Below are 27773 nucleotides of genomic sequence, written 5' to 3'. Positions count from 1 at the left end.
GATAAACTCTTCAGTGCTCTTCTTGAAATGTCAAATTATTTCCATGACAGATTTATAACCCATTTTTAGTATTTCTCACTTGCTAGTGACCTATGCACAGCCTTGATCACTAAGTTAAATATTCCAACACTGATCTTTCCATGTGTCCTTCTGTCTCCCCAACAGGTGTCTTGGGATATCAAAGGCATCCCTTATGTTAGTCCTGCCTCTGAATGGCAGCATAAGTGGTCAAAATCAAAATTCTAAATCTTTGCATCTATAAGAGTAACTGCTAAGACACTAAGCCTTTCTTTATGGAAGTTCTTCCATGAACTAAGCCAAATTTGCCTGGAAGACGTCCACCTGCCACGATGTGCACCCATCCCACTGGTTCTGGTTCCCCTCTGAGTCTGACACAGCACAGATTAAGTCATGACCCTGCCTGAACCATTCAGCCCTCCTTCACTGGACTCAAATACATTCTCTGTCCATCCTCATTGGCTTGTCTAGCCCCTCCCTAATTGTCACTCCAGTTTTCCAGCCTTCTCTCACATAGAGCTGTATCCAGAATGGGACAGACATGTCACCACGCAAAATCCAATCTCTTACTGTGATTTCCAGTGGATGAAAGACAGATACGGGTAGGAGAGTGCATGAATTTTAATGGGGGGGGTGTTGACATAAGGTCTGGGTTCCCAGAGAGCTTAAGAATGATGATCACCATCACTCAAGGTATTTTTGGCCAGCGTTTCTCATAGGACCAGTCATTATTTTCTTCTGCGCCAGAAAGGCTTATCCTCATGTAGGATTGGAGGCAACATGGTTGATAGTTTTTGCACTGGAAGTAGGGCCTTTCATCCTTTTTGCAGGAGTTTCTACAGACTCCACTCTTACCCATGCATTGAAGAGCATGACGTCTGGCTGGCAAAAAACAAAACAAAACACACAAATAATTAATTTCCACCTAGCAGTAACATAGGTATGATGAGTCAGGGAGCGTAGTAAAAACCTCAAGGGCGACAGTGATTTTCACTTCCAGAAAAATGGAGTAAATGTATTTTTTCTATTTGTCCTGCTAAGTATGGTTTAAAACCCTGGGCAATACACATGAAACAAATATAAGAATACTCTGAAGGGTGAAAAAAAAGAAGGCAAACCCAGCAGGGACCTCAGGAATGAAACAGCCATGAACTTCCTGGGTTTTCTTTTTGTATATCTCGGACTTGTGATGGAAAAGTGGGGGATTTGGAAACACAAATAAGTGCAGACTTAAAAGGTCCCAGGAAAAGTCTGCTCTTTCTAGCCCAAGGACCAGGAAAGGTGTAGCCAAGCAAGACAGAGCATTTTAGACAATACCCACTCTGCTTTCAGTCAAAAGCCACAGACAAAACTACAGCCCCACTCACACCTCCACCAAAATGGCTGAGTGGAGTCTAGTCTTCTCCCTTCTGCAAGCAGTAATGAGGTGTAACCTCCCAGGGTGGCATCAGACAAGCCCGAGTGGGGGGCCTCGACTGCCCCTACCTGACAAAAGAAGGCATCCTTCCATCTCCCTGATAGGGTGGTGACAGAGGAGGACTTTCACCCTCGCCCTCCAGGAATGAGGAGCCCTCCCCCGTCTCCCTCCAGGTCAAGGGAAGCCAAGTGGAAAAGCTGGACCCCACCCCCACATGGCAACACCACTCTTTCCTCACCAGAGCAGTGTCAGAGGAGGCAGGCTTACAAAGATCATTTAAATATGATCCAGAATCTCATAACATAATACCAAAAATGTCCAGGTTCCAGCAAAAATTACTTGAATGAAGACAAATCAACAGAACGTGAGACCCATCCAAGTCGGGTCTATCAATAGTTTATTCCTTTTAATTCTGAATACTATTCCATGGCATGGATGTAGTAGCTTACTACTTAACCATTCAGCTATTGAGGGGCATTTTGGTCGTTTCCAGTGTTTTTTGTTTTTATTTTTGTTTTAGACCATCTGATTCATTATTTAACAACCTCCTCGGCCGGGCACAGTGGCTCACGCCTGTAATGCTAGCACTCTGGGAGGCCAAGGCGGGTGGATCGCTCGAGGTTAGGAGTTCAAGACCAGCCTGAGCAAGAGTGAGACCCCGTCTCTACTAAAAATAGAAAAAAATTATATGGACAACTAAAAATATGTAGAGAAAAAATTAGCCAGACATAGTGGCACATGCCTGTAGTTCCAGCTACTCAGGAGGCTGAGGCAGGAGGATTGCTTGAGCCCAGGAGTTTGAGGTTGCTGTGAACTAGGCTGACGCCACAGCACTCACTCTAGCCCAAGCAACAGAGTGAGACTCTGTCTCAAAAAAAAAAAAAAAAAAAAAAAAAAAACCTCCTCAAAATGAAATGTTTTTGAAAATACTTATAGTTTATAAATTAAAGAGGATCAATGTGATAATAGGTGAAGTTTTTGGATAAAATGATATGAAAATTTTAATATACAATGGCCAAAATAATGTTTTGTATCCTTCTACTTCCAGTAATAATAAAATAGAAATTTGGGATAAAATCTGGCAGAAGAAAGATGGAGACATTTTTTTAATTTGTCAGAAGGCATCAAAGGCCAACAAGATAATGGAGAGTTGAGGGGCCAAAATTCAGAAAAAGTTGGGGAAGTCACTATTTTTAATCTTAGCTGTTCTAATAGGTATGCAGCAGTATTTCATCCTGGTCTTAATTTGCATTTCCCTAATATTAATAGCTAATGATGTTGAATATATTTTCATGTGCTTATCTGTTATTTGTATAACCTCTTCACTGACATGTCTTTTCATGCCTTTTGTCTTTTTCTAATTGGATTGTTTGTTTTTTACTCTTGATTTTTAAGAGCTTTCTCTATATTCTAGATACCAGTTCGTTGTCAGATACGTGGCTTGCAAATACCCTTGATCAGTGGTGATTTGTCTTTTCAACCATTCTCTTCACGAGGTCTTTCACAAAGTGAAAAGTTTTAAATTTTGGAAAAATCCAATTTATCCATTTTATTTCTTTTGTCAGTTGTTCTTTTCATGTCTAAGAATTATTCACCAAGCCATTAGTCAGAAGGTTTTTTTCCTATGTTTTCTTCTAGAAGTTTTATAGTTTTTTACATTTAAGGCTATGATCCACTTTGAGTTAGTCTTTGTGTAAGGTGTGAGGTTTAGGTGGAGGTTCTTTTTTTCCCTCCCCCTGTAGATTTTCAATTGCTCCAGCATCATTTCTTAAAAAGGATATCCTTCTTTCGTCAAATTGCTTTTGCTCCTTTGTCACAAATCAGTTGGCTGTACTTGTGTGGGGCTTTTTCTGGGTGCCCTATTCTGTTCCATTGAACTATGTATCTACTAATATCTCTCCACCAATACCACAGTCTTGATTACTATTGCTTTATAATGTCTTAACATCTGGTAGAATAATTCTTCCAATTTTACTCTTTTTCAGTTTTGTTTTAACTATTCTTTTCCTTTGCAGATTTCTCTTTAGACAAGGTATAGACAGAATAATCTTGCCCATATCTTTAAAAAACTCTTATTGGGATTTTGATAGGAATTATATTAAATGCATGTATCAATTTGAGGAAAATTAACATCTTTGCTAGTTGAGTCTTACAAAATATTAATATAAACATGGCATGTCCCTTCATTTATTTAGATCTTATTTTCCCTTATCAGTAGTCTACACTTTTCAGCATACAATTTCTGTACATGTTCTGTTAGATATACACCTAAGGATTTTATTTTTTTTGAAGTGATTCTGAGTGATACTGTGTTTTTAATTTCAGTGTCCACATGTTCATTGCTAGTATATAGAAATACAGTTGATTCTTGTATGTTTATATTGTATCCTGTGACCTTGCTGAACTTCTTTATTAGTTTTAGGTGTTTTGCTTTTATATTTCTTTTTTTTTCTTTTATTCTGTTTTTTTGTAGATTCTTTGGAATTTTCTACAGAAACCATTGTGGCATTTGCAAATAGAGACAGTTTTATTTCTTCATTTCTAAGCTGTATATATTTTATTTCCTTTTCTTGCCTTCCTCTTTCCTTTCTGTGCTGGCTAGAAATACTGAGAATTAACAAGAACAAACTATTGATACACACAATTTGGATGGCTCTCAAGAGCATACTGCTGAGTGAAAAAAGCCAATCTCAAAAGCTCACATATGATTCCATTTATACAACACTCTTAAAATGACAAAATTATAGAGATGGGAAAACAGATTAGTGGTTGCCAGGGATCAGGCATCGTGACAGAGGGTGTGGACGGGGAGGAGAGCTGGTATGACTTTAAAGGAGTACCAGGAAGGAGATCTCTGTGGTGATAGAACAGCTCTATATCTTGATCATGGATTATGGTGGTGGTTACATAAATCTTCACTTGTGATAAAATAGCACAGAAGTACACACATATATTTGTGTCATACATTTTATAAAACACTCAAGTAATAAATATTATAAATAGAAAATTTTTTTAAATAAGTATACCCATCTATTGTACCAATATCAGTTTCCTGATTTTTATATTGTAGTGTGGTTATGTAAAATATATATAACCATTGGGGGAAACTGGATGAAGGGTACACAAGACCTCTTTCTTGCAACTTCCTGTGAATCTATAATTACTTCAAAATAAAAATAAATAAATAAAATAACCTAAGGGGCTATAGACAGATTAAAAGACCAGGATCTAAAATCAAGAAACCCTGGGTTCCAATCCTGACTCCCATTTTTACTTGCTGTGTAGCCTTGGGCAAGTTTCTGTACCTCTCTCTTCTACCCTGTTCCATCTGTGCAGTGTAGGCTGCGATAATCCCTAACCCCTAGAGTTGTGGGGGTTAATGGCTTAATAAATGGAAAGCAATTGGGGAAGGGCACATAGTAAGCACTAAATAAATGTTAACTATTGTTGTTGTTTTTTATTATCACATAAAGTTTCTTTGCTGAAGGATTCATTTCTGCCTGGACTACACCTCTGAACACAGCTTGAGAATATTCCCATGAAATTAGGCAGACAGAAGTCCCTCAGTGATAGCCAGAGGTGTTTTTGTTTTTGTTTTTGCTTTTGTGTTTTTGGGGGCTGTTCACACATAGGAACCAGAGACATGGTCTCCAGTCCATAATAAGCATTCAGGAAATGCTAGCCATTCGCATTATAATTATTTCCCCTTGGGATTGAGGCCTCCAAAACAAAAATGATCCTTTGACTGAAAAAATAATGACCATTACCATTTGCTGAGTATCTACTATGAGCCACTTGATATATGTTAATTGAACCTTTCCTATGACCATCTGAAGTAGATGTGTTTATTTCCTTTTCTTGCACTATGACACTGAGGCTCAGAGAGAAGCAGTGTGCTCGCAAAGGCCTCATAACTATTAGAAGCCAAGCAAGGACTCAGACAGCACTCAATATGACTCCAAGCCCATGCCCTCTCTCAGGCGCCACACTACTCTCTACATGTCAGGGCTTGGCTAGGGGAGGTCAGGGCCTCTGAACATCGATTACCCAGATCCACAGTCAGATCCATTGTCTGGATAATGACCGCTGGGGCCATGGCCCCCTGTTTTCCTCAGTGTCAACCCAAACTTCTGAACCTGGCATTCAAAGGCCTCTCATTCATTCCACAAATGGTTATCAGCACCCACTATTTGCCAGGCCTTGAATGTAGCACAAGGTATACAGGGTGTCCCATGTCCAAATGGGTGTAATACGAAGTCTAACATGCACCCACACATATGCCATGATATCCTAAGTGGCCCATTCCATTTCACTTTGACCAGAGAACATACACTGCCTAAGCAAGGATGAGGAGAAATAAGAAGGAAATATGTTTTACCCCTTTGAACCTTGGGCAAGAATAGAAAGTGGATTCCTCAGTATCATATGTAACTTAGATTACAGGTACTGGTGTGCAGAGCAGAGGCTGATCATCAGCTGCATCAGCAGGCCTACTTACCAACCCCAGGGAAGGGTCAATGCAGATGCCCAGTCTCCCCCACTTTGGGGCCACAGTGCTTCTACAACTGCCACGGCAACCCCTACCCCAGATGGGCCTGCTCTCTGCTGTCAATGTCTCTACCCCTCCTCATCACCCCTTGGCCTGCAAGGGAAGAAAAGAGATTCAAGGGTCTGGGTGCGGTGGATCACGCCTGTAATCCTAGCACTCTGGGAGGCCAAGGCGGGAGGATCACTTGAGATCAGGAGTTTGAGACCAGCCTGAGCAAGAGTGAGACCCCCATCTCTACTAAAAATAGAAAAAATTAGCTGGGCATGGTGGCGTGCACCTGTAGTCCCAGCTACTCAGGAGGCTGAGGCAGGAGGATCGCTTGAGCCCAGGAGTTTGAGGTTGCTGTGAGCTAGGCTGACACCACAGCACTCTAACCTGGGCGACAGAGCAAGACTCTGTCTCAAAAAAAAAAAAAAAGAGAGAGAGAGAGATTCAAGGAAGATTACGATACCAAAAACCACACCATTTCTGTCACATCCTTGGGAGATAAGGTCCTTTTCCATCTTCCTTGAGGAGGAGGGCCAAGTTGCATCCCAAAGAAGAGTGGGCAGAACTGTACATTTGGGAGGGTGGGGCAGGCAGATCAGCCTGCTTCATGCTTTCCCCTTGGAGAGAGGCCACAGCAGCCCCAGAAAGGGGTTTCAGAGGTGCTCAAACTAACTCCCAAAGCTTTTTCAGGTGCTTTGTAGCTCCTAACTTGTTGGAGCTACAACTCCCCTGCTTGTTGGCTGCATGTCACTCTGCATCACCACACAATGTGGCACCCACAGCTTCTTATTATCATCTTCCGTGTCCCCTCAGCCTTCTTACCAGAAGTCAGAGAAGTCCTACTTATTAATCCTGAACCTAGGAGTGCTAGCATTACAGGCGTGAGCCACTGCGCCTGGCTGGAAGATGAATTTCTGAGAGGTTTATAGGCAGAGTCTGCCAGTGACAAGTGGCAGAGCTGAGGTGAATAGATGAATAGGTAAATCAATGAAAGAATGTAAAAAAGGAATAATGAACAAATTTATATATAAATGAGTAAATTCATGTGTTTTATCGTTTTTTTAGTTCTTATAAACCTTCTGACCCCTGGGGCTGTGGGCTCTTGACCATGGGAAAGCATGTCACCTTATCTCCCCAGGAACCCAAGGATTTGGGCTCTACTCAGCTCCATCCATCCCCAGCCCCTTTACTCCCAAGATGGACCAATTCTCCCAGCCCAAGGATTCTCCCCCTCTCTAGGCATCTGCTGTGCCTTTAAATCTCTCAGGCCCCGCCATGCTCTCCTCAGTCCACGCCTGACTCAATAGCCTCTCCTGGGCTGGTCAATGGGGAACCACCTCCAAGACTGTAGTCACCACCCACTGCTGGGACCCAGCCCAAGGGACTTCTCTCCACTACGCTTTAAGCCCTACCGTGCCATTTCCCCACCCTCAATCCATTTGGGGTATCATTCCTTATGATCGACAGACACAAGAAGCAAATTTGTGAGTTTAATGGGATGAGAACACTAAGGAACCTGAAACAAAGTCATTTCTATACATGATTTCTATTTTGTCTTCTTATCTGGGGTGGGCATCTGAGCAGTGGTCCAGCCAAGGATTCCATCAACTGTTACTGGTTGGATTGTTAAATAACGACTAGGGACACAGCACCGTTTACGATTTCGGCAGCGTGAGATGCTGTCTTCATCATTTTTGCACACCAACCGGCAGTGTCCGTCCATCCAACATTCTCCTTGGGGGTGTAGGAACAGCCATTAAGTGGTTGTTAGTATTCCTCAAGTGGAGGGATAAGAGGAGGCAGAGGGGGAGCAGGAGGACAGAGGAGAAGGGAAGAAAGCAGGTTGAGTAGGTAATGCTGGACCTAGTCCCAGGAAAGGAGAGAAGAGACCGTAAAAGGGGAGAGAACTGAGGCAAGTGTTCCAGCTGGGAACCCTGGAGTTTTCAGGAGAGCCTTTTTCAGACTTCCCACCCGTCTATCTTCCATCCCTTGACTTCCTACTCCTTACTTTGGGATCAGCTGATGTTAAACGAATGACCCTCCTAGCAAAGCTTGGGAATGACAGGAAAAGGACAGCGAACACCTGTCATGTTAGGGAACCGAGGGGATTCACTCACACTACAACAGACCTAGCTCCTTTTCATAGCTTGGCCCTGTCTAACTTAAGCCCAGCCAGCAAGCCCCAGCTCCAGCCACGACCCAACCCACTCTCCAATCCTCCTTGACCCCGTATTCACCCAATTCAAACTCAAAACCCAGTCCAACCTAAATTAGAACTCTTAGCCTTTGCCCCCAATCCCCAACTCCAAACCAAACCCAAATCTAATCTAGTTACCAACCTGATTTCCCACCAGCAACCCATCCCCAAGCTGTACTAACTCGCAGCCTAATCCCTAGCCCTAGCTCCACTCTGCTCAAAATCCCATTCCCTCGCTAACTCCACCCCAAGCCTTCGGGGAAGCCCAGGTCCTCACCTCCACATCATCGTAATATTCCCCCTATCCTTCCAACCCAAGGCTTTTCTCCCCCTTCATAACTGGACCCCAGCCTTCAGCCTAATCTCCCAAAGTCCTCAACAAGTCCCCAACACACACCCAATCCTCCACCCTTAAGCCCTCTCCCAAGCTCCCACCAGAATGTCACTCCAGCCTCTAAGTGCCAGATGCTCCAAACATCTATCATCCAACCACCTCAGCAAAAAAGAATCAGGGAGAAATGTTAACATGAGACGGTCCTGGGAAAACCTCCCAAAGCTGCATGAAAGGAAGGAAGGCTTCAGCTTCCACCCACAGGGAGAGGGGAGGGAAAGAGGAGAAGCCCACAACCAGGATCCCAGACCCTTGAGAGAGGCCCAAGTTACCTGATGCCACTGGCTCTGCGGCCAGGAGGAGGACAAGCAACAGGAAAAGAAGCTTCATGGCTGGCAGGACCCAAGAGAAGGAGGCAGCTGAGCTGCAGGGGATGGAAACAGAGTTCCCTGTAGCAGGGATGAGCCTCCCTTTTATCAGCAGGGCCGTGGGCAGCGAATTAGAACAGGAGGGGATTTCGATGAGGTCAGCCAGGCCAAAGGACAGTATGTAGCAGATGTCTCAGCAAAGCACAAGAAGAGAGTGTGGGAAACTGGCCAGCATCTCTGCCAGTAAGGACACGGCCAATTAAAGCCATTTGGCCTCCTGAGACCCACAAAGGAATCTATTATCACATAAATACATATCAAGAAACATTTAATTTAAGAATTACTTATTCTCAGCTTTCTAACAGAAGGATACACATGTGGATGTCTTTATGAACCTTGAACTTGCCAATCTTATTCCCACTTCAGGGCCTTAGCAGGTGTCATTTGTTCTCCACATAAAGCTCTTTCTTCAGTCTTCCCAGGGATGACTTCTGCTCATCCTTCCATCTCATCTCAGATGTCGCCTCCTTGGAGAGGCTTTGCCTGGTCACCCTGGATAATGAAACTCCAACCACTCTAGATGATAATAAATTTGTTTTATGACGTTCATAGATCCATCTGTTCTTTTTAAATTTATTTTACGTGTTTGTCTTTCCATTTAGAATGTCAGAAACTTGGCTTATAACCCCAGTTCTCATAACGTCACCTGGTGTATTAAGATATTAATTCGACTTGTTTTAATAGCTATCCCCCCTGCAACAATAATGATTCCAAAAGACCAACACTGATTCCTTTTTTATGTATAATCTGGGTAAGCAGTTAAGTATAGCAGCTTCAGGATTCAGTGGGCAACTTGGTTCCTTGTGGCTTGATGCTCTGTCACCCTCAATGGCAGCTTCACGTGATGATTCCAGAGCTTCTCCAGTTCCCACCATCAAGTCCCTGTCCAGCTATCGGGACGGGGGAAGAGAAGGAAGGGAAGCGCAACACACTTCCCTTTAAGGACACCACTCAGAGGTCACACACTTCGCTCCACTGCTGTCCATTGGCCAGAGCTCATTGCCACACCAAGCTGCAGGGGAGGCTGGAAGTGTTTTCTTTATTCTGAGCGATCATGGCTAGCTCAAATTCAGGAGTTTTCTTACTAAGAGGAAGGGAAGAACAAACACTGGGGGAGAGCTAGCAATCCTTGACATACCTGGCATGAAATAGTAAATAATATTTAATATTTGTAGACTTAATGAATAATAAATATTATTTTCATAAATAATTATGGACAATAAATAACTTATAATTGGGTAAGTCTGTGAGAAGTGATCTAGTGGGGAGGAACCCAAGTATTCCAGAGTGTGGAGGGAATATGTGGGCTACAGCCCTCCAGCCAAACCTTAAGGGCCGACCTCAGACAGATGGAAGCAAGAGACTGTGAAGGGAGACAAAGAAAGAAGAGACTTCATTGAGCACCTACTGCATACCAAGCTTGAAGAATGAATTTTGGTTTCACGTAGGCTTGGATTTGAGTGTTGTCCCTGACCCTTGCTACCTGTTGACCTTGAGTAAGGTAAATTTTCTGAGTCTTCTATGGTAAAGTACGTGTCATAACTCTATCTAAATTAATTAAATGGGACACTTTCTGTAAATTGCTTAGTAAAGTACTTGGCACATATTAGGTGCTGAATAATTATTAGCTATTGTTGTCATTTTCAATTCTTATTATTGTCATCATGTTTTTATCATTATTATTATTCTCAGAACAATCCTGAGAGGTGAGAATCAGAAACTCCCAACTCACATAGGACGAAACTGAGGCTTAGTCAGGCAAAATGCTCAAGGGCTTGCTAGGTGGGGAGGAAAGCGGAGAAGAGAAATTCAATTTCCGCAGTGGAAGGTCGGGAGGGTGGGCAGGAGACAGCTGTGGCTGTAAATGTCTGGGACAGAAGGGAAGGCAGAGAGAGAGGTGATGCTCAGGGCCTCGGAATCCACCCTGTAGGCAATGGGGGATCCGAAGAGGACCATGATGATGTGGTCAGGTTTTTTTTTTTGCCTGGAAACATCTCCCTGACAGCCTAGGTTGAAGATAATTGCCACAGTACAGGCAAGAGAGGGAAGGTTAGTAAGAAGGCTGTTTCAAGTTCCCAGAAGACATGACAAGGCCTGCACCATTACTGAAGGCTGGAAGCCCAGAGAAGCCTCCCTCCCCACAGGCTGCAGAAGTAATAGCAGGACTCAGCTCATGAGCATTGACTTTCCGCTAGGTCTGGTGGCCTGGTGACAGGTGTTTGACATGCATTGTCTCATTTCATCCTCACAAAAACTGGAAAGAGTGTTTCCCCCATTGCACTGATGAGAAAACTAAAACTCAGAAGGGTGAATGAACATTTTGCCCAAGTGATCACATGGGGTACTCCAGGATTCGAACCCAGGCCTGGCTGGCTCCCAAATATGATGCTCCTCACCACAACCCTGTCTCCTCTTGTGTCCTCAAAGTTGATTGGGGGAGAAGGGGTCCCAGCTAAGCAAGGAGGACAGCTGGAAAGAAGCTTCCAGTGATTCTTGCCTGGAAGCATTTGAGGAGTCTCTGCAACAAGAAGGTGGGGGTGACATCGGAGAAATCTCTGTGGCCTTCATTTTTTTCAGCTTTATTGAAGTATAATTTACACACCATAAAACCTACTCATTAAGTGTACAATTCTGTGATTTTTGGTAAGTATACAGTACAACTACAACTGCAGTCTAATTTTAGAACATTTCCGTCTCCCCAAAAATATCCTTCATACCCATTTGTAGTCACTGCCCATTCCCACCCCAGCCTGATGTTTACAAAAAATATCAACTATGTATTGAGCATCTTCTAGGATTAACACCCAAAGGAGACAGGTGTGACAAAGGAGGAAACTGCAGCTCAGTGAGGTGAAATGACTGAACAGGGCCACGAGGGCATCAGGATTCACACCCAGGACTCTCTCCAAAGGGGCCCAGGCCAAGGAGAAGGTCCTGGAATCGTGTTTGTAAAGATGTAGGAGACACAAGCATTTTTTTAAGCTGAGAGGAAATACACTGTGTAATTGGAGATTTTGAAAATTACAAAAGAGAGAGAGGGGTTTGCCGATGGAGAAAAATCCAAGGGAAGAATAAGAGGATAGAGTCAAAGAATTAAATGGAAACATCGGACTTCAACAGAGGGAGATCTTGTTTTGAAACGAAGGGGATTTTTCTAGAATGACTGAGTGGAGGCTGAAGTAAGTTCATCTCGGTTGCTAATCCACCATGGTGACCTCCCAGAAGGAGGAACAGTGGAGAATTTATCTGAGCAAAGGAGCCCCAGTGATGTCCGGTGTCCAAGGGTGAATCTGGGCAAATGGGGGTAGAGTTCAGGGTCCCAAGCAACAGGGTTTGGTGGCAGCTGTGTCCCCACTGGACTGGATCTGCAGGGTGACTTTTCTCTCTGACTCTACCTACCCTACCTCCCTGGTTCCTACCCATTTTCTAGGCCTGGCCCTGGACATGATCTGAACTGCCCAACAGTCAAAAGATTTCCTTTGCTAAAAACCCTAATTGATGCAGTGACCCCAGGCAAGTTGTTTAACCAGTTTGGGGATAAGATACTGGCTCCCGGTTTGTTGTGACCTTTAAGTGATACAAAGTGCATATCCGGTGTTTGACACACTGCCTGGCCTCGTGAGTGGTAAGTGCTCAATACATTTTAGTCCCAATGTATTGGTTTTGAGGTGAGGAATAAGGGACTGGGAGCCCTGAGTGGGTTTGGCCTGTACTACCTCAGTGAAAGCCAAGCCAAGTTCTTCTGCTGGCGGGGATTGGGGTTTGGGGAAAATGGATAAGGTCTAGAGAAGCCCCCGGGGGGTTCGGAAGAGACCCACTGGATGGAGAGCTGCTAGGCTGGGACCCGTGAGTGGGGCTGGGTGGCCCCACAGGAAGACGGAGCAAGTGCTCAGGGCACCAGCAAGGCATGGGCCAAAAACGAAGTCAGAAAATCTAAAGAACCCCTTTTAATTTCAGTGTACAGAAAGGTTTTGCATTATTTCACAGGAGTAAAATTTTATTTTAGAGTTGAGTGTTGTTTTATTTTGAATTCCATTGGGCAGCAGTGTAAATGTCTTGGTGTTTAAGGTCACTAAAGGTACTCATGAAGACTTTCTTGGTATGCAATGGAGCTGACCAGGAAGAGGGAGTTTGGGCGGTTCGTGAGACGAACTCACTGAGCATTGGGTTTGGTCCAAGACTGTGCAACTTACCATGTCTCCTTGGGCATGTCATTCAACTTCTGCAGGACTCAGTATTGAATGAGACAACATAGAAGAATGGCTCTATATTCTGGCATTAGTCTCCTGGCTGTATTACCTTATAAAAGTTACTTAACCTCTCTGAACCTCAGTTTCCTCAGCTATAAAGTGGGGGTAGTATACTTCATAGGGTTTATGTGAGGACTAAATGAATGAATACACATAAAGCACTTAGAATAATACTTACTGATACTTAATGATGGCAGTATAAATATCTGCCATTATTATTGTACTAGACCAGAAGTTCCCAACCCGGAGATTCCAGGCCCTTCCTCACAAGAGGTCTTTCCAATGTGTCATAAGCCCCCTTATGAACCCCTGTATGTGCAGGACTGCCCGGAGAGCACTGTGGTGATTCAGGAAAATGAAGAAATTGAAAAAAATTATTTAATTGCTATGAAGCTTTTACCTTTGGGTATCTGGGTTTATGTTTGTGCTTATGTGCATATGTGCAAATTTGTGCATAGGTGTATGTGCTCAAATTTTGTGTGTTTTATGTATATTTTATTTTTCTGTGTTATTTATAAGTATTTTACATATGTCAGCACTTGAATGTGTATGTATACATATGTATATACTTCATGTAGTTTGCATGTAAACATGTAATCGGTGCATCAGTGTGTGTTTGTGTTTTTAGTACCTCTGTGCATGTGTGTCTGTTCTCAGATCTTCAAATGCAGTAGCCTAGAGCGCCATCCCGTTCAGTCCCTCTGTACCCCTCAGGCCTCTACCTTCTGTGACTCTGGAACAGGACAGTCACACGGTGATTCTTCTATTAAGCCAGGCGATCTGGGCCAAGGCTAAAGGAAGTGGCCATTGGCCAAAGCCACTGGAGGACACGAGGCCAGGAGATGGGGATGAGCCTTGTCAGAGAGCCAACTTGGCCAGTGATTGTTGAGTGATAACTCCTGGGATCCACCAAGCCTGGAACAAACTGTAGCCTCAGCCTTTGTAACGTGCCTCCCACATGGGTACAGCCCAATCTGGCCAGTTCTGAAGGCCAGGCACCACCCACTCCCTCAAATCTGTGCAGTTGCATTTTTAAGTCTTTGAAAGGCCACCCACCCCCTGCCGCCTGCACCCCACGGTCGGGAGGGATGGGAACTACCAGTTATGAAGTTCCCCAGGAAGGTCCCACAGAGGCCAAGTACATTAACCTTATTTCATTTACTCCTACCTCTGTTAGGTTAATAGTACAACATGAAGGTCCAAGAAATGAAAATCATAAAATCCCAGCCTTTTATGGACCCCTTTTGCTTCCCCACACCATCCCCTCACTTTCACAGAAAGGCAGGAATAGTGTCCAGGTGAGGGCCTGCGGCTCAGAGAAGTTTTAAATGGCAGGGTCAAAGCCAAATTGAGTTGAGTTGAAAAGTAAATAAGAAATTAAAAACAGATAAAGTGAAGGAAGACAACGTTTTGAAAGTTTTTTTTTGTTTTGAGAAGTACAAAGAAATGGGGCATTGTCCAGACAGGAATATGGGATGAGGGGTGCTTTGTTTTAAGATAAGAGGTACTATGTATCTTTGTATGATAGAAATGGTCTGGCAGAGAAAGGGAGAATGAATAGAATAATTGGAGGTCAAGTCCTTGCGTGGGGAGGGGAGATGGAATGTGGACAAGCAAAGGGGTTGGTTTCTCAGGAGTAGACATCGTTCGATCACTGAAAGTGGTAAAAATCCCTGTTGTCTCAGTTCTGGTTCAGCCCTGGAAAATGATGAGCCATCGGTTCAACATCCCATGGCCCCAACTAGGGAGGATAGAAAGAGGTGCAGCAACGTTTCCCGCAGGGCCTGATACCAGCTCTCCCCACAGTGAGGAAAGCTTACAGGAGGCATCATCTGGGAGTCCCTGGAGTGCAGAACTTTCAGGTATAATTGGGGAAGCCTTTGATGTGAAAATGGAGAGGAGCAGTGGGTAAGAATGGGTTTTTGGGCCAGGCGCGGTGGCTCACGCCTGTAATCCTAGCCCTCTGGGAGGCCGAGGCGGGTGGATCGCTTGAGGTCAGGAGTTTGAGACCAGCTTGAGTGAGACCCCGTCTCTACTAAAAATAGAAATAAAAATTATCTGTACAACTAAAAATATATATAGAAAAAATTAGCCGGGCATGGTGGCGCATGCCTGTAGTCCCAGCTACTCGGGAGGCTGAGGCAGTAGGATGGCTTAAGCCCAGGAGTTTGAGGTTGCTGTGAGCTAGGCTGACGCCATGGCACTCACTCTAGCCCGGGCAACAAAGCAAGACTCTGTCTTAAAAAAAAAAAAAAAAAAAGAATGGGTTTTTGTGTGTTCATCACAGACTCGTGCTTGCCTCCTTGGCTCCCCTAAAATACCCGGAGACCGGAGCCCACAGCCTGCCTCAGCCTTATGTCTCTAAATTCTAAAGCCATGCTGTTCAGTACAATAAATACTAGCCACATTTAGCTATATAAATTTAAACCTAAATTTAATTTAAAATTCAGTTCCTCAGTTGCACTGGCCACATTTCAAGTGCTCATTAGCCACATGTGGCTAGTGGCTGCCATATTGGATAACACAGATATGGAACATATGTGTTGTTGCAGAAAGTTCTATTGGCAGTGCTGGTCTAGAAGAAAACAAGGTCAAATGGATAGGATGAACATCCTTCATTTATATCCTCTGGGACCAGCTATGGGCCAGCAGGCTAAGAGCTTTGTGCAAGGCTGAGATTATTACTACCTACTTGTTCGTCTTAACACACATAAACACACACACACACACACACACACACATACACACACACACACACACACACACACACACCCTTTCCTTATTTACTTGTCTCCAAGTGTAACTAGGTGGAACTGTCAGACAGAAACAGGGAACAGCCAGGAATTGTTTAATAGGGATCCAGTGATGTTGAGACTCAGGGTTGGAAGGGGAGTGTCAGACTGCAGAAGATGAGCCCAGGCTTCCAATCTGTGTTTGGTAATTCTGGTTTGGCATGTACGTTCTTGGGCTCCACACAGCACTTAAACTCAGTTTTGCACAGTATGTAGAATACTTCACTCTGTTTACACGTCGTTCTGCACCTGCCTAACTTACTCCAACACTTCATGACTGAAAGCAAAAGGGAAGCAGGGGCAGGATCAGTCTTGAAAGAAGGCACAGGGCTGGGGAAGGGAGAAGCTAAGGCCCAGAAGAGAAGAGGGTAGTGAGGAAAATGAGGAGATCTGTGAGGAAGAAGCCCTTGCAAGCTATCCCCTAGGTCTAGGGGAAACTCTAGACCACTATCCACTCCTTCTCCACCTGTGTCCACTGTGACAACCCCCAAAGTCCTCCCCACTCAGTGGCATGGAGCCCCTTGGGCAGTTTCCGCACATTGGCCAGCTCCTAGGAAGAGGCAAGTGTTGCCCCCTTTCTCCTGGTTTTTTCTCTCCCATATTATAAGGTACCCAAGTGCCCAGTATCAATTAGCCAGGTTTTCCCTTTGCCCTTTGGTACCCTCTCTGGCCATATCAATGAAAGGTGACAGGAATCTCAAATAAACCCATTTGAACATCCACGAGTCTTCAAGGCATCTGTAAAACTCTCAAGAACATCACATTGCCTTCTTCTTCACAACATCCTGGGACTCCCCACTGGCCTTAACCACCCAAGGGAATTAGGAACAGCTGCTCTGCGGAACCTACAACCTGACATATCCCAGATAATTTGGGGTTGCATGAAAAAGTGGAATCAGAATCCACAATCAGAAATTTGGAAACCATTTTCATAGAGGTAACAATAGATTAAAATTCAAATCCTCCCAAGCAATGTTTTTGGAAAAGCCCCCATTTCCTCTAGACTCCATACCCGAGTCTGTCTCTTTGCCTGAAGTCATCATGTCCAACTTTTCCACAGCCAGCCAGAGAGAAGTTCAGAGAGGTCAAGTAATGGGCACAGGACAGATCAGTTGGTACCAGAGAACTCAAACTTCCCCTAGACTAGACAGACCATTCAAAGGACCCCACGGAGCCTGTTAGGCCATCTTCCCAGCCCAAGCTGTCAGAGCCACCAGAGTTCCCTGAACGTACATCAGGTTCCCTGACTCACATCCCCTTGGGAGAGATCCTGGTTACCTGGGGTGACCTGGGCCAGGAGCAGGGTAACAGTCAAAACCAGGAGAAGGAGCTTCATGAGTGAGGGGAGCTCAGGGAGGGACGGGAGGCTTCTGGACTGGTAAGACGGGGAGAGGACTCCATTCTGGGCGGTCCAGACTGGTATTTATTGCCTCAAGGAGCTTGGTAGAGCCATGATCAGTGAACCAGAAACGGAACAGTCATTTGAGATCCAGCAGGTGGGCAAGTAATCAACCACACTGATTGAACAGTCTGGGAGAGGGAGAAGGGAAGCTAATAAAGAGAAGATATAACCTTGCCTTTGAAGAGTTTTATAGCACAACCAGGGAGCCGAGAAGGGGAAAATGTTGTTATTATTAATTCATTTCTGATTAACAAGAAAAAAGAGAGATACCAAGTAAGACAGAAAAGGAGTGATACTTCTGTGTGCCTTAGTTTCTTTCCAACAATAAGGACATCTTAGGATGTCCCATATGTTTGTTGGCAGTTCATTGTAAAGATACCAAAGGAAGGACAGAATAGAGGAAAATATTTTGATAGCTCCATGGCCATCACCACTGGAAACTAGAGTGTCAGCATTCATGGAGCAGATGAGCATGGAAGCCACAGCCCTTCCTTTCAACACTGCATGTTTAATAGGAACAAGTAGCGTCCCCCTAAGGTGGCAAAGGAAAATCCATTTATTACTATCGTGGTCCTTCTTATAAGGTACGGTAGATTGCATTATTGACCCCAATGCTTTAACCCTACTTGAAGCCATACATTTGCTTTCATCCTAAGAGGAATGTATTTTGCTATCCCTTCACTTTGGTCTTGCCATGTAATTTGTTTTGGCCAACAATATAGGGACAGATGTGACAGTGTGCCAATTCCGAGCCTAAGCTTTAAGAGGTGAGAAATGTTTTCACTTGCTTTTTTGTGCCTCTGCCATAACTATGAGAATAAGGTACCCCAGTGGTCCAAGGAGGATGAGAGATACGTGGAGTGGAGCCACTCCAGATGACCCGAAAATCTATAGTGAGAAACGGAGCTGCCCCAGCCACTCCAGCCTCAGGCAGAGCAATCCAGCCAAACCCCAGCTACCTGCTGACACATAAGTCATAATAAAGGAGTGCTGTTTTAAGCCACTGAGGTTTGGAAATGTCGACCTCTTTGCTCTTTAATTTATTTGATTAAATAAATCAAATCTTGATTAAGTACCTATTATGTACAGGTTACTCTCCTGAGCACCAGGAATACAGAGCAGTATAGGATACTATCCTCTGATACCTAACCATATTAGGATCGACTAGGTTATGCTGCAGTAACCAAAAAAAAAGGAAAGAAAGAAAGATAGAAGGCATCTCAGTGGCTTGAAAGAACAAAGGTTTATTTGCCACTCATGCCGCATACCCATTGCAGGTTGGCTGGGGACACTGCTCCCATCTTCTCACTGTGGAACCCAGACTGACGGAATGGCCACTCAATTGTTGCTGGTCACCACGGCAGAGGAAAAGAGAGCTCTGGAGTGTCTTGAACTGGCCATTATCTGCCCTGACCTTGGAAGTAAAGTGTAACCACCTCATAACTCACTGGCTACCACAGTGATGTGGACCTGCAACCACAAGAGGGCCAAAAGTATGATCCTACAATGGGTTGAGAATGCAGAAAGCCAGAATTATCAAAACAACAAAAGACAAGTGCTGGTGAAGGTGTGGAGAAATCGGAACCCTTGCACACTTTGGATGGGAATGTAAAATGATGTAGCCACTATGAAAAATAGTATGGAGTTTCCTCAAAAAATTAAAAATACAATTACCATATGTTCCAACAATCCCACTACTGGGTTTATAACCAAAGGAAATAAAATCACTATGTCAAAGAGATATCTGCACTCCCACATTCTTTGCAGTGTTATTCACAATAGCCAAGATATGGAAATGACCTAATTGTCTGTTTATGGATGAATGGCTAAAGAAAACATGGTATATCATGCAACAAAATATTATTCAGCCATAAAAAAAAACAAGGAAATCCTGTCATTTGTGACAACATGGATGAACCTGGAGGACATTATCTGAAATGAAATAAGCCAGTCACAGAAAGACAAATACTGCATGAGCTCACTTATATGGGGCATCTCAAAAAGTCAAACTCACAGAAGCAGAGAGTAAAATAGTGGTCGCCAGGGGATAGGAGATGGGAGAAGTGGGGAGATGTTGGTCAAAAGGTACAAATGTTCAGTTATAAGATGAATAAGTTCTGGAGATCTAATGTACAGCATGGTGACTGTCTTAGTTCATTTGTACTGCTATAACAAAATGTCTGAGGCTGAGTAATTTATAAAGAACAGGGATGTATTTCTGTTCTAGTTCCGGAGGCTGGGAAGTCCAATACCAACGGTGGCAAGGGCCCAGTCTCTCTGCTTCCAAGATGGCTCCTGATTGTTGCATCCTCCAGAGGCGAGGAACATTGTGTCCTTGCAAGGCACAGGGATGAAAGGGACTAAAAGGAGTGAATTCCTTCTTTCACACCCTTTCATAAGGGCACCCAATCCCATTCATGAGGTTGGAGGGCTCACGACTCAATCACTTCCTAAAGGCCATACCTCTTAATACTGTTGCATTGGGCATGAAGTTTCAACGTGAGTTTTGGAGGGAACAAAAGCATTGAAACCATAGCAGTGACTGCAGTTAACAATACCGTACTGTACACTCGAAATTTACTAAGAGAGTAGATATTAAATGTTCTCACCACAATGGTAAAAAAAAAAAAAAATGGTAACTGTGAGATGATGGATGTGTTAATTAACTCAATTGTGGTAATCATCTCATAATGAATATGTATATCAAATCATCACATTGTACACCTTAAATATATACAATTTGTGTGAGTTATACCTCAATAAAGATATAAAAAAAATTGTTAAATGAATAGATGAGATTTCCTTTTTAAAAAAAGGAAAGGGATATAGCACATGTAACACACAGTAGGTCCAGTTCCCTCTCCTGTATATAGCAGTCCTTCCTTACCCACACCTCTTCTGTTTGAGCTTGATTAGGTATAATAAGACACAAGCACAGAACTGTCAGCCAAAGGTATTTTAACAAAGTTCAGGAAACTACTAAGGTCAGACTCAGGGCAAGTTTATTTTCATTTTTGTGGCCCCGGACTTCAAAGCACTAATTCTTTTTAGTGACTGTGTGTGGCTGGTCCTTGGGCTTCACACAGCACAGTTTACCACTCATGCAGAAAACATAGACCCTTTCATTATCAATGCATTTTTCACGGCAGGAGCCACGAAGATTCCAACATGTTTCGGTGCTGCCTAATACAAAAAGAAAAAAGGAGAGAGTCGATGTCAGTCATGAGGGGAAACAGGTCCTGGATTAAGAAGACTAACAGAATGCCAGACAGAAAAAGGGGGCCATAGAAAAAAGAGGCGTCACCTCTAGATATTTAGGGTAGCGATATAGTCTGACATTCTCTCTTGACACTCCATCCCAACCACACCCCTTCATGAATGTTCTCTCTTAAGACCATGGACTGTTGGAACACATAGACTTGGATTTGAACTCTGTCTGCACCACAAGCCAACTGCAAGATTCTTAGCAGGTTACTTCATTTCTCAGTGCATCAGTTTCCTCTTTTCCAAAACGAAGCTGTAACACTTCCCTCAGACAGCTATTGTGGGGATTAAATGAAATAGTGTTAAAAAGCAAATCACTAGCATTAAATAAATTCAGATATGAAGTGGCAGGACCTCAGGAAGGACTCAAAATTCTAAAAATCATTTCATAAGTAGAAACTTAACTAGAAGGAACACATGAGCAAATGAAACCGATAATGGCTTAAGAGAAATACAGAGGGGCCGGGCGCAGTGGCTCATGCCCGTAATCCTAGCACTCTGGGAGGCCAAGGCGGGAGTATTGCTTGAGCTCAGGAATTTGAGATCAGCCTGAGCAAGAGCGGGACTCCATCTCTACTAAAAATAGAAAAAGAAAAAAGATTAGCTAGGCAACTAAAAGTAGAAAAAATTAGCGGGGCGTGGTGGTCGGCACCTGTCATCCCTGCTACTCGGGAGGCTGAGGCAGGAGGATCACTTGAGTCCAGGAATTTGAGGCTGCAGTGAGCTAGGCTGACGCCAAAGCACTCTAGCCCAGGCAAAAGGGTAAGACTTTGTCTCAAAAAAAAAAAAAAAGAGAGAGAGAAAGAGAGAGAGAGAAATACAGAATGAAAAAGAGTATGTTTTAATCAAAAGGAAAAGATGAGATAAATGAAAAGAAGGCCATTCTGGAAGCCCAGTCCCCAAAGGACCACATCCTGGCCTGGAGTTGACACTGGCACTGCTCCTACCAGGCCAAGAAGAAAAGGAGGGGCACTTTCACACACCTCAAGCACAAACGCCACCACTGCTGCTGCAGGCTGGTCCAGCACCGAGGCCCCAGCAAACTGGTCACCCCACAGCAACCTCCCTGCACTTCCCCCACTGAGAGCAGCTCCACCGTCCCCAGGAGGAGGCCTGCGGCACAGCTTCCACTGCCCCCACCTGAGCATTCTGCTGGTAGCCTAGGGACAACCCCACCACTGCCTATCAGAGTCAATGCCTGAACACAGCACCAGGGGGGCCTGAGGACAAGTGTGCCACCCAGTTCTGTCCCAGTACTCAAACACTCCATCCTGGGGGCTGGGGATTACCCAGCCCTGTACGACATCATTGGCACCTGACTATCCCTACTGGGGTCTGAGGCGGGCAGACTCAACCTGCTGATACCTCCACAGCTGGCACCCACTCCCACACTCCAGCTGTGGGGCAGGGGAGGGCCCGCCCAACCCACCACAGCCACTGTCACACCAGCTTGGACCACTTGAGTTCCAGTGGGTTGCCCCACCACTGCCATTGCCATCTCCCACGTTACACCTGCTGCCCAGGGACCCAAGAGCCAGGCCACATACCCTGCCAACCACTGCTACTACTGGCATTCAAGCAAGCCACCTGGAAGCCCACGAATCACCTGTATGGACCCACTGACACTGGAGCCAGCACACACTGCTCTGGGGCTCAACGGCAGGTATGCTCAGCCCACCACTGCCACCATTGCAGCCCCAAGACTGACCCACCTGACATCCCAGTCCTCAGCAAAAATTCACCAGAGCCTCCACTAATAACTGCACCCGAGCCACCAAGGGAATCATAGGTACCACTGAAACCGTTTACAGCCAAAGAAATCATACAGAGAATGCACTACTGCATGTGCCCAAAATCAACGCCAAAGTGCCCTACCTAACCAACACCATAGATACATCTTCAGGAAAAAGTCATCACCTAGGAAAACAAATTTTAAAAAATCAGAAGTGGTGATGACTGTTACACCAGATACATAGATATCAATGTAAGGACACAAGAAATGTGAAAAAGCAAGGAAATATGACACCTCCAAAGGAACACAATAATTGTCTAGCAATAGATCCCAATCAAAAAGAAACTCGTGAAATCCCAGATAAAGAATTCAAAATACTGATTTTAAAGAGGCTCAAAGAGATACAAGAGAATTCTGAAAAACAATACAAAGAAATCAGAAAAATGATTCAGGATATGAATGAGAAATTTACCAACAGAGATAAATTTTTTTTAAAGAACCAAACAGAAATTCTAGAACTGAAGAATTTATTAAATGAAATACAAAATACATTTAAAAATTTCAACAATAGATCATGCAAAAGAAAGAATCTCAGACTTAAAGACAGGTCTTTTAAAATAATCCAGCCAAACAAAAATAAAGAAGAAAAAGAATGAAAAATCAAAAGAACAAAACTGGAGGCATCACACTTCCCAACTTCAAAATATATCACAAGGCCATAGTAACCAAAATAGCAAGGTATTGCCATAAAAACAGACACGTCGACCAATGGAACAGAACAGAGGGTCCAGAAATAAATTCACAGATTTACAGCCAACTGATTTTTGATAAAGGCACCAAGAACATTGGAGAAAGGACACCCTCTTCAATAAATGGTACTGGGAAAATTGGATATCCATATGCAAAAGAATGAATCTAGCCCCCTATCTCTCTCCATATACAAAAATCAACACAAGGTGGATTTAAGACTTAAACATAAGACCTGAAACTATAAAATTATTAGAAAAAGAAATAAGGAAAGCACTTCAAGACATCAGTCTAGGCAAAGATTTCATGGCTAAGACCACAAAAGCACAAACAATTACAACAAAAATAGACACGTGGGACTATATTAAACTAAAATGCTTCTGTACAGCAAAGGAAACAATCAACAGAATGACGAGAAAACCTGTCGAATGAGAGTAAATATTTGCAAACTATTCGTCCAATAAGGGGCTAATATCCAGATTAAATGAGGAACTCAAACAGCTCAACAATTTAAAAAAAGCAAATAATCCTCTTAAAAAGGGGACAAAGGACATGAATAGACATTTCTCAAAAGAAGACACACAAATGGCCAACAAGTATATGAAAAAATTCTCAACATCGCTAATCATCAGAGAAATGCAAATCAAAATCAGTAGAAATTAGTATCCTTAGCACTCATATTGTAATCTTTTTTTTTTTTTTGAGACAGAGTCTCACTTTGTTGCCCAGGCTAGAATGAGTGCCGTGGTGTCAGCCTAGCTCACAGCAACCTCAGACTCCTGGGCTCAAGCGATCCTCCTGCCTCAGCCTCCCGAGTAGCTGGGACTACAGGCATGCGCCACCATGCCCGGCTAATTTTTTCTATATATATATTTTTAGTTGTCCAGATAATTTCTTTCTATTTTTAGTAGAGATGGGGTCTCGCTCAGGCTGGTCTTGAACTCCTGACCTCGAGCGATCCACCCACCTCAGCCTCCCAGAGGGCTAGGATTACAGGCGTGAGCCACCATGCCCGGCCCATATTGTACTCTTAAAATACTGTCTCCCACTAAAATAAAATAAACCAGGGCTTCTTGAAGATATGGCGATTCCAGTTCTTGCGCAGGAAATTACAAGATGAGCCTAAAAACTTTCTGTCATACCAGATACCCAGGAAGCTATCAAAGACTAATAGGGATATATCAAGAAGACTTATAAGCCAAACTGAAGAGGCTCCCACAGGCCAAGAATAGCACAATTTGTACATCAATAAGGATAATAATTGCCATATATTGAACTCATGGCTTAGAACCATGAACCTAAAGTAAATAATATTCTCAGGAAGCTGAGTCAGGAGGATCACCTGAACCCAGAAGTTCAAGTCCAGCCTGGGCAACATAGCAAGATCCCATCTTTAAAAATTAAATAAATACAAAAATAATATTTCAGTAAAACTTATTGCTCAACCGCTGAGGTGGATAGAAAACTGATTCATTATCTCACTAACCAATAAGCAAAGAAAAAGTCAAGCATACATCCTGCCTTTCCTCTCCGAACTCCCTAAACCCCAAGGTAACCAAATAGTGGATGATGGGAAGTATCTCTTTGAGAAGTAGTTCAGCTAATAAATGAATGCTCTTCCCAGCACATCTACATGGCTCACCCCCTCACTTCCTTCAGGTCTTTGTTCGATGTCACCTTCTCAGTGAGGCATTCCCTTAACACCGCTTTTAAAATTGCAAACCCACCCTGCTTGCTCTGCTCGTGTCCTGCCCAATAGACTTGTAAGCTCCAAGAGAATAGAGATTTTGCTTGTTTACTTGGTTAGTTGGTTGGTTGGTTGATTCACTGCCCTATCTCTAGCACCTATCACAGTGCCTGGCACGTGGAATCTACTCAACAATACTTACTGAATGAATAATTATTTAAGGAATGAGGCCAGGCACAGTGGCTCACGCCTGTAATCTTAACACTCCGGGAGGCCGAGACGGGCAGATCGTTTGAGCTCAGGAGTTGGAGACCAGCCTGAGCAAGAGCGAGACCTTGTCTCTACTAAAAATAGAAAGAAATGATCTGGACAGCTAAAAATATACAGAAAAAAAATTAGCTGGGCATGGTGGAACATGCCTGTAGTCCCAGCTACTCGGGAGGCTGAGGCAGGAGGATTGCTTGAGCCCAGGAGTTTTAGGTTGCTGTAAGCTAGGCTGACGCCATGGTACTCTAGCCCAGGTAACAGAGAGAGACTCTGTCTCAAAAAAATAAAATAAAATAAAATAAATAAGTAGTGAGATGTCCATTGTCCCCTAAATCCAGCTGCCAACACAGGAAGAAGAAGGGAGTGGGATCAAAGTAGAAACACTGAAAGACCAAACATTTACCCAAAGCAAAATGAATTCATCTGAGAGGCTCTTTTAAATCAAAAAAGATGAATATAATTGTCTTCTGAGTTTATATGCATCCCCTGTGCTATTTCCAATTCTTTCCTACCAGCAGAATGGACGTTCCTGGGAACATTCAAATGAAATACAAAGCATAAAGAAGCTACATTTGTTCCACATCGAAATTTCAGTGTGTTCAACGTTGACCCCTCAATGTTGAACCCTCCCCTAATTTATTATTTCAAATTGAGAAATGAGTAAATTGAAACTCATAGGAACTAAGTGGGTCGCTGGGGGATCACAGAGCTCACAAATGGTGAGGCAGGTTCTAACCCAGGATCTGTAGGCTCTTCCCTCTTCCCTCCAGATGAGTGGCATTTCACATTGCTACCTGTCAGCCCAGCTTCCCAGAGCACCCTGGAATGCTCTGACCAAGACCCACTCTCCACCTCTGGCCTCTCCTCTGAAAAGGCCTAAGTTACCTGGAATGACCTGGGACAGGAGCAACAGCACAGCCAAAGTTAGCAAAAAAGGCTTCATGACTTCAAGTAGCCCACAGAGCAGTCTCAGGTCTGGCAAAGTGACAGGAAATAGGCGAGAGCTCTGGACTCTCCGCTCTGTGTAATCAACTGGGAAGTGTGTTGCTTACATGTGCCCCCAGCTGCCCATGGGTACAGTCTGCCCTGGGACAGCCTGCCTTCCTCATGCTTGGTCACCATCCCAACACCCCTGCACCCAGTGTGGACCCCACAGACCTGAGTAACATGCCTCCCTTTGTCCACCTTCACCTTTTAGGGACCAGCAAGAATAAATTATACAACAGCCAGAGGGATACTGTTAAAATATTTGTCAGCCCTTGTTAGAAGCCAGCCTAAAATCCTCCATGTCTCCACATCACACCTAGAAAAAAATCCACAATCTTTACTATACCCTACAATGTCCTCCATTATCTGGTCTAGACATCCACCATTATCATGGTTCCAATACAAATTAAGCAAACTCCTTTTTTCAAATGCAGTTTTCCAATTTGGAAGCTGAGGAGTAAAGAAGATCATAGGGAGAATCTGTTAGATTATTTCCTGTCTAAGAGGCCCCACTGCTGCCCCAAATGCTCAGTTTTAGGAAGGACTTTGGCATTGGGAGAGAGAGAGGGCAGAATTGAAAATGTTTAGCTCTTTATCCTGGCTGTTCCGCTTAGTGGCTGTGTGACCTTGAGAGAGTCAGTTCCCCTCTCTGAGCTTCATTCTCACCAAAAAGGAGATTGGAGCAGATGAGCTGCAGAGATCAACAGAATACTCATTTATTGTGGTTCTCTGGGTGCTGAAAAGGCACAGAAAATGGAACACTGTGGAACTCTAGTTTTTCATCCCCAACACAGGCCAACACAGGTCATGCTAATTAGGTTTGCACCTAAGGATTCTTGGGGCTGCCCTCATCAGACTCCAGTTCTCTTTACATACTCCTCCCTTGATGCCTACACCCAATATGCTATATGGTCCTTGCAAAGCACAGTCATTTTTTGGGCTTGCTCCTTGTATAGCCAAAGCATAAAAATTTGCTCTGGTTATAAAGGCTTGATATTCTCCCCAGAACCCTTGAATGGGTCTCATCACATCAGAGTGTTTTGGACATGGGTCCATTAGATACTGATGAGAGAGCAGAGAAGACCCTGTCCTACCTGTGTACGTCTGGACATATCCCAGACACCACAACCTGTCCATCTCATTAGGAATCAAAAGGCCAAATCTCACCAGGAATTTAAAAAATAATAATAAAGGGACATCAAACTACCATTCTTCACCTATCAAATTGGCAAGAAGCTCTGTTTTATACAGATAATCCCAGAATTTCATAGGATCAAGAAAATAGCATTTTGATACTCTGCTTATAGAAGTGTAAGTTGGTGCAAACTTTTTGAAAGAAAGTCAGCAACATCAAAAGCCTTAATATTTGCACACTCTGAAATCCAGGAATTCTGTTTGTAGAAACTGTAGTGGCCACCTGCTTTCTTTGCTCACCTAGCATTTATTTCACCCTCTTCTAGGATGAGTCCCTTCATTTTCCTTTGGGGAACTATCCTTCTCTCATTTCCAGCTCATGGAGTTCAGGTGAGGCTGGCCTCATCTCCCTGGCTTCAAAAGTGGACACATGACCTAGTGGGTACACGAACAGATGCAGCTAATTAGGATCTCAGTGATGAGTTCAAATATGGGAATTTGTCAAATAGTGAACCTTTTGCTGGAACTTTTGAGAAAAAGACATTTTCTTAGTTCAAGCTGCTATAACAAAATACCACAGAAA

General features: G+C 43.8%; 3 protein-coding genes across 4 annotated transcripts; all 3 read right to left on the bottom strand.

The window, feature by feature from the left end:
• Positions 1-621: 621 nt before the first annotated feature.
• Positions 622-9063, bottom strand: DEFB119 (defensin beta 119). 2 transcript variants are annotated; one of them, XM_045529506.1, is made up of 2 exons: positions 8833-9063; positions 622-900 (listed from the first exon to the last, which is right to left on the bottom strand). In XM_045529506.1, the coding sequence occupies exons 1-2, from the start codon at positions 8888-8890 to the stop codon at positions 707-709; spliced, it is 252 nt and encodes an 83-aa protein (XP_045385462.1). In that variant the 5' UTR covers positions 8891-9063; the 3' UTR covers positions 622-706. The 2 variants fall into 2 exon arrangements, with proteins under 2 accessions (XP_045385462.1, XP_045385463.1); XM_045529507.1 differs by lacking the exon at positions 622-900 and adding an exon at positions 7449-7706 and having other exon boundaries at positions 8833-9019.
• Positions 9064-16009: 6946 nt separating this feature from the next.
• Positions 16010-17379, bottom strand: LOC123622856 (beta-defensin 121-like). Its single transcript, XM_045529505.1, has 2 exons — positions 17249-17379; positions 16010-16247 (listed from the first exon to the last, which is right to left on the bottom strand). Exons 1-2 carry the CDS (start codon positions 17304-17306, stop codon positions 16054-16056), a joined length of 252 nt encoding a protein of 83 aa, XP_045385461.1. The 5' UTR covers positions 17307-17379; the 3' UTR covers positions 16010-16053.
• Positions 17380-20357: 2978 nt separating this feature from the next.
• LOC123622855 (beta-defensin 122-like) lies at positions 20358-26096 on the bottom strand. The gene is made up of 2 exons (XM_045529504.1): positions 25955-26096; positions 20358-20555 (listed from the first exon to the last, which is right to left on the bottom strand). Exons 1-2 carry the CDS (start codon positions 26010-26012, stop codon positions 20410-20412), a joined length of 204 nt encoding a protein of 67 aa, XP_045385460.1. The 5' UTR covers positions 26013-26096; the 3' UTR covers positions 20358-20409.
• Between the last annotated feature and the right edge of the window lie 1677 nt (positions 26097-27773).

This window comes from Lemur catta, chromosome 17 (genome assembly GCF_020740605.2).
Source record: "Lemur catta isolate mLemCat1 chromosome 17, mLemCat1.pri, whole genome shotgun sequence".
NCBI classification, from domain to species: Eukaryota; Metazoa; Chordata; class Mammalia; order Primates; family Lemuridae; genus Lemur; species Lemur catta.
This window is presented reverse-complemented; position numbering and strand designations above follow the sequence as displayed.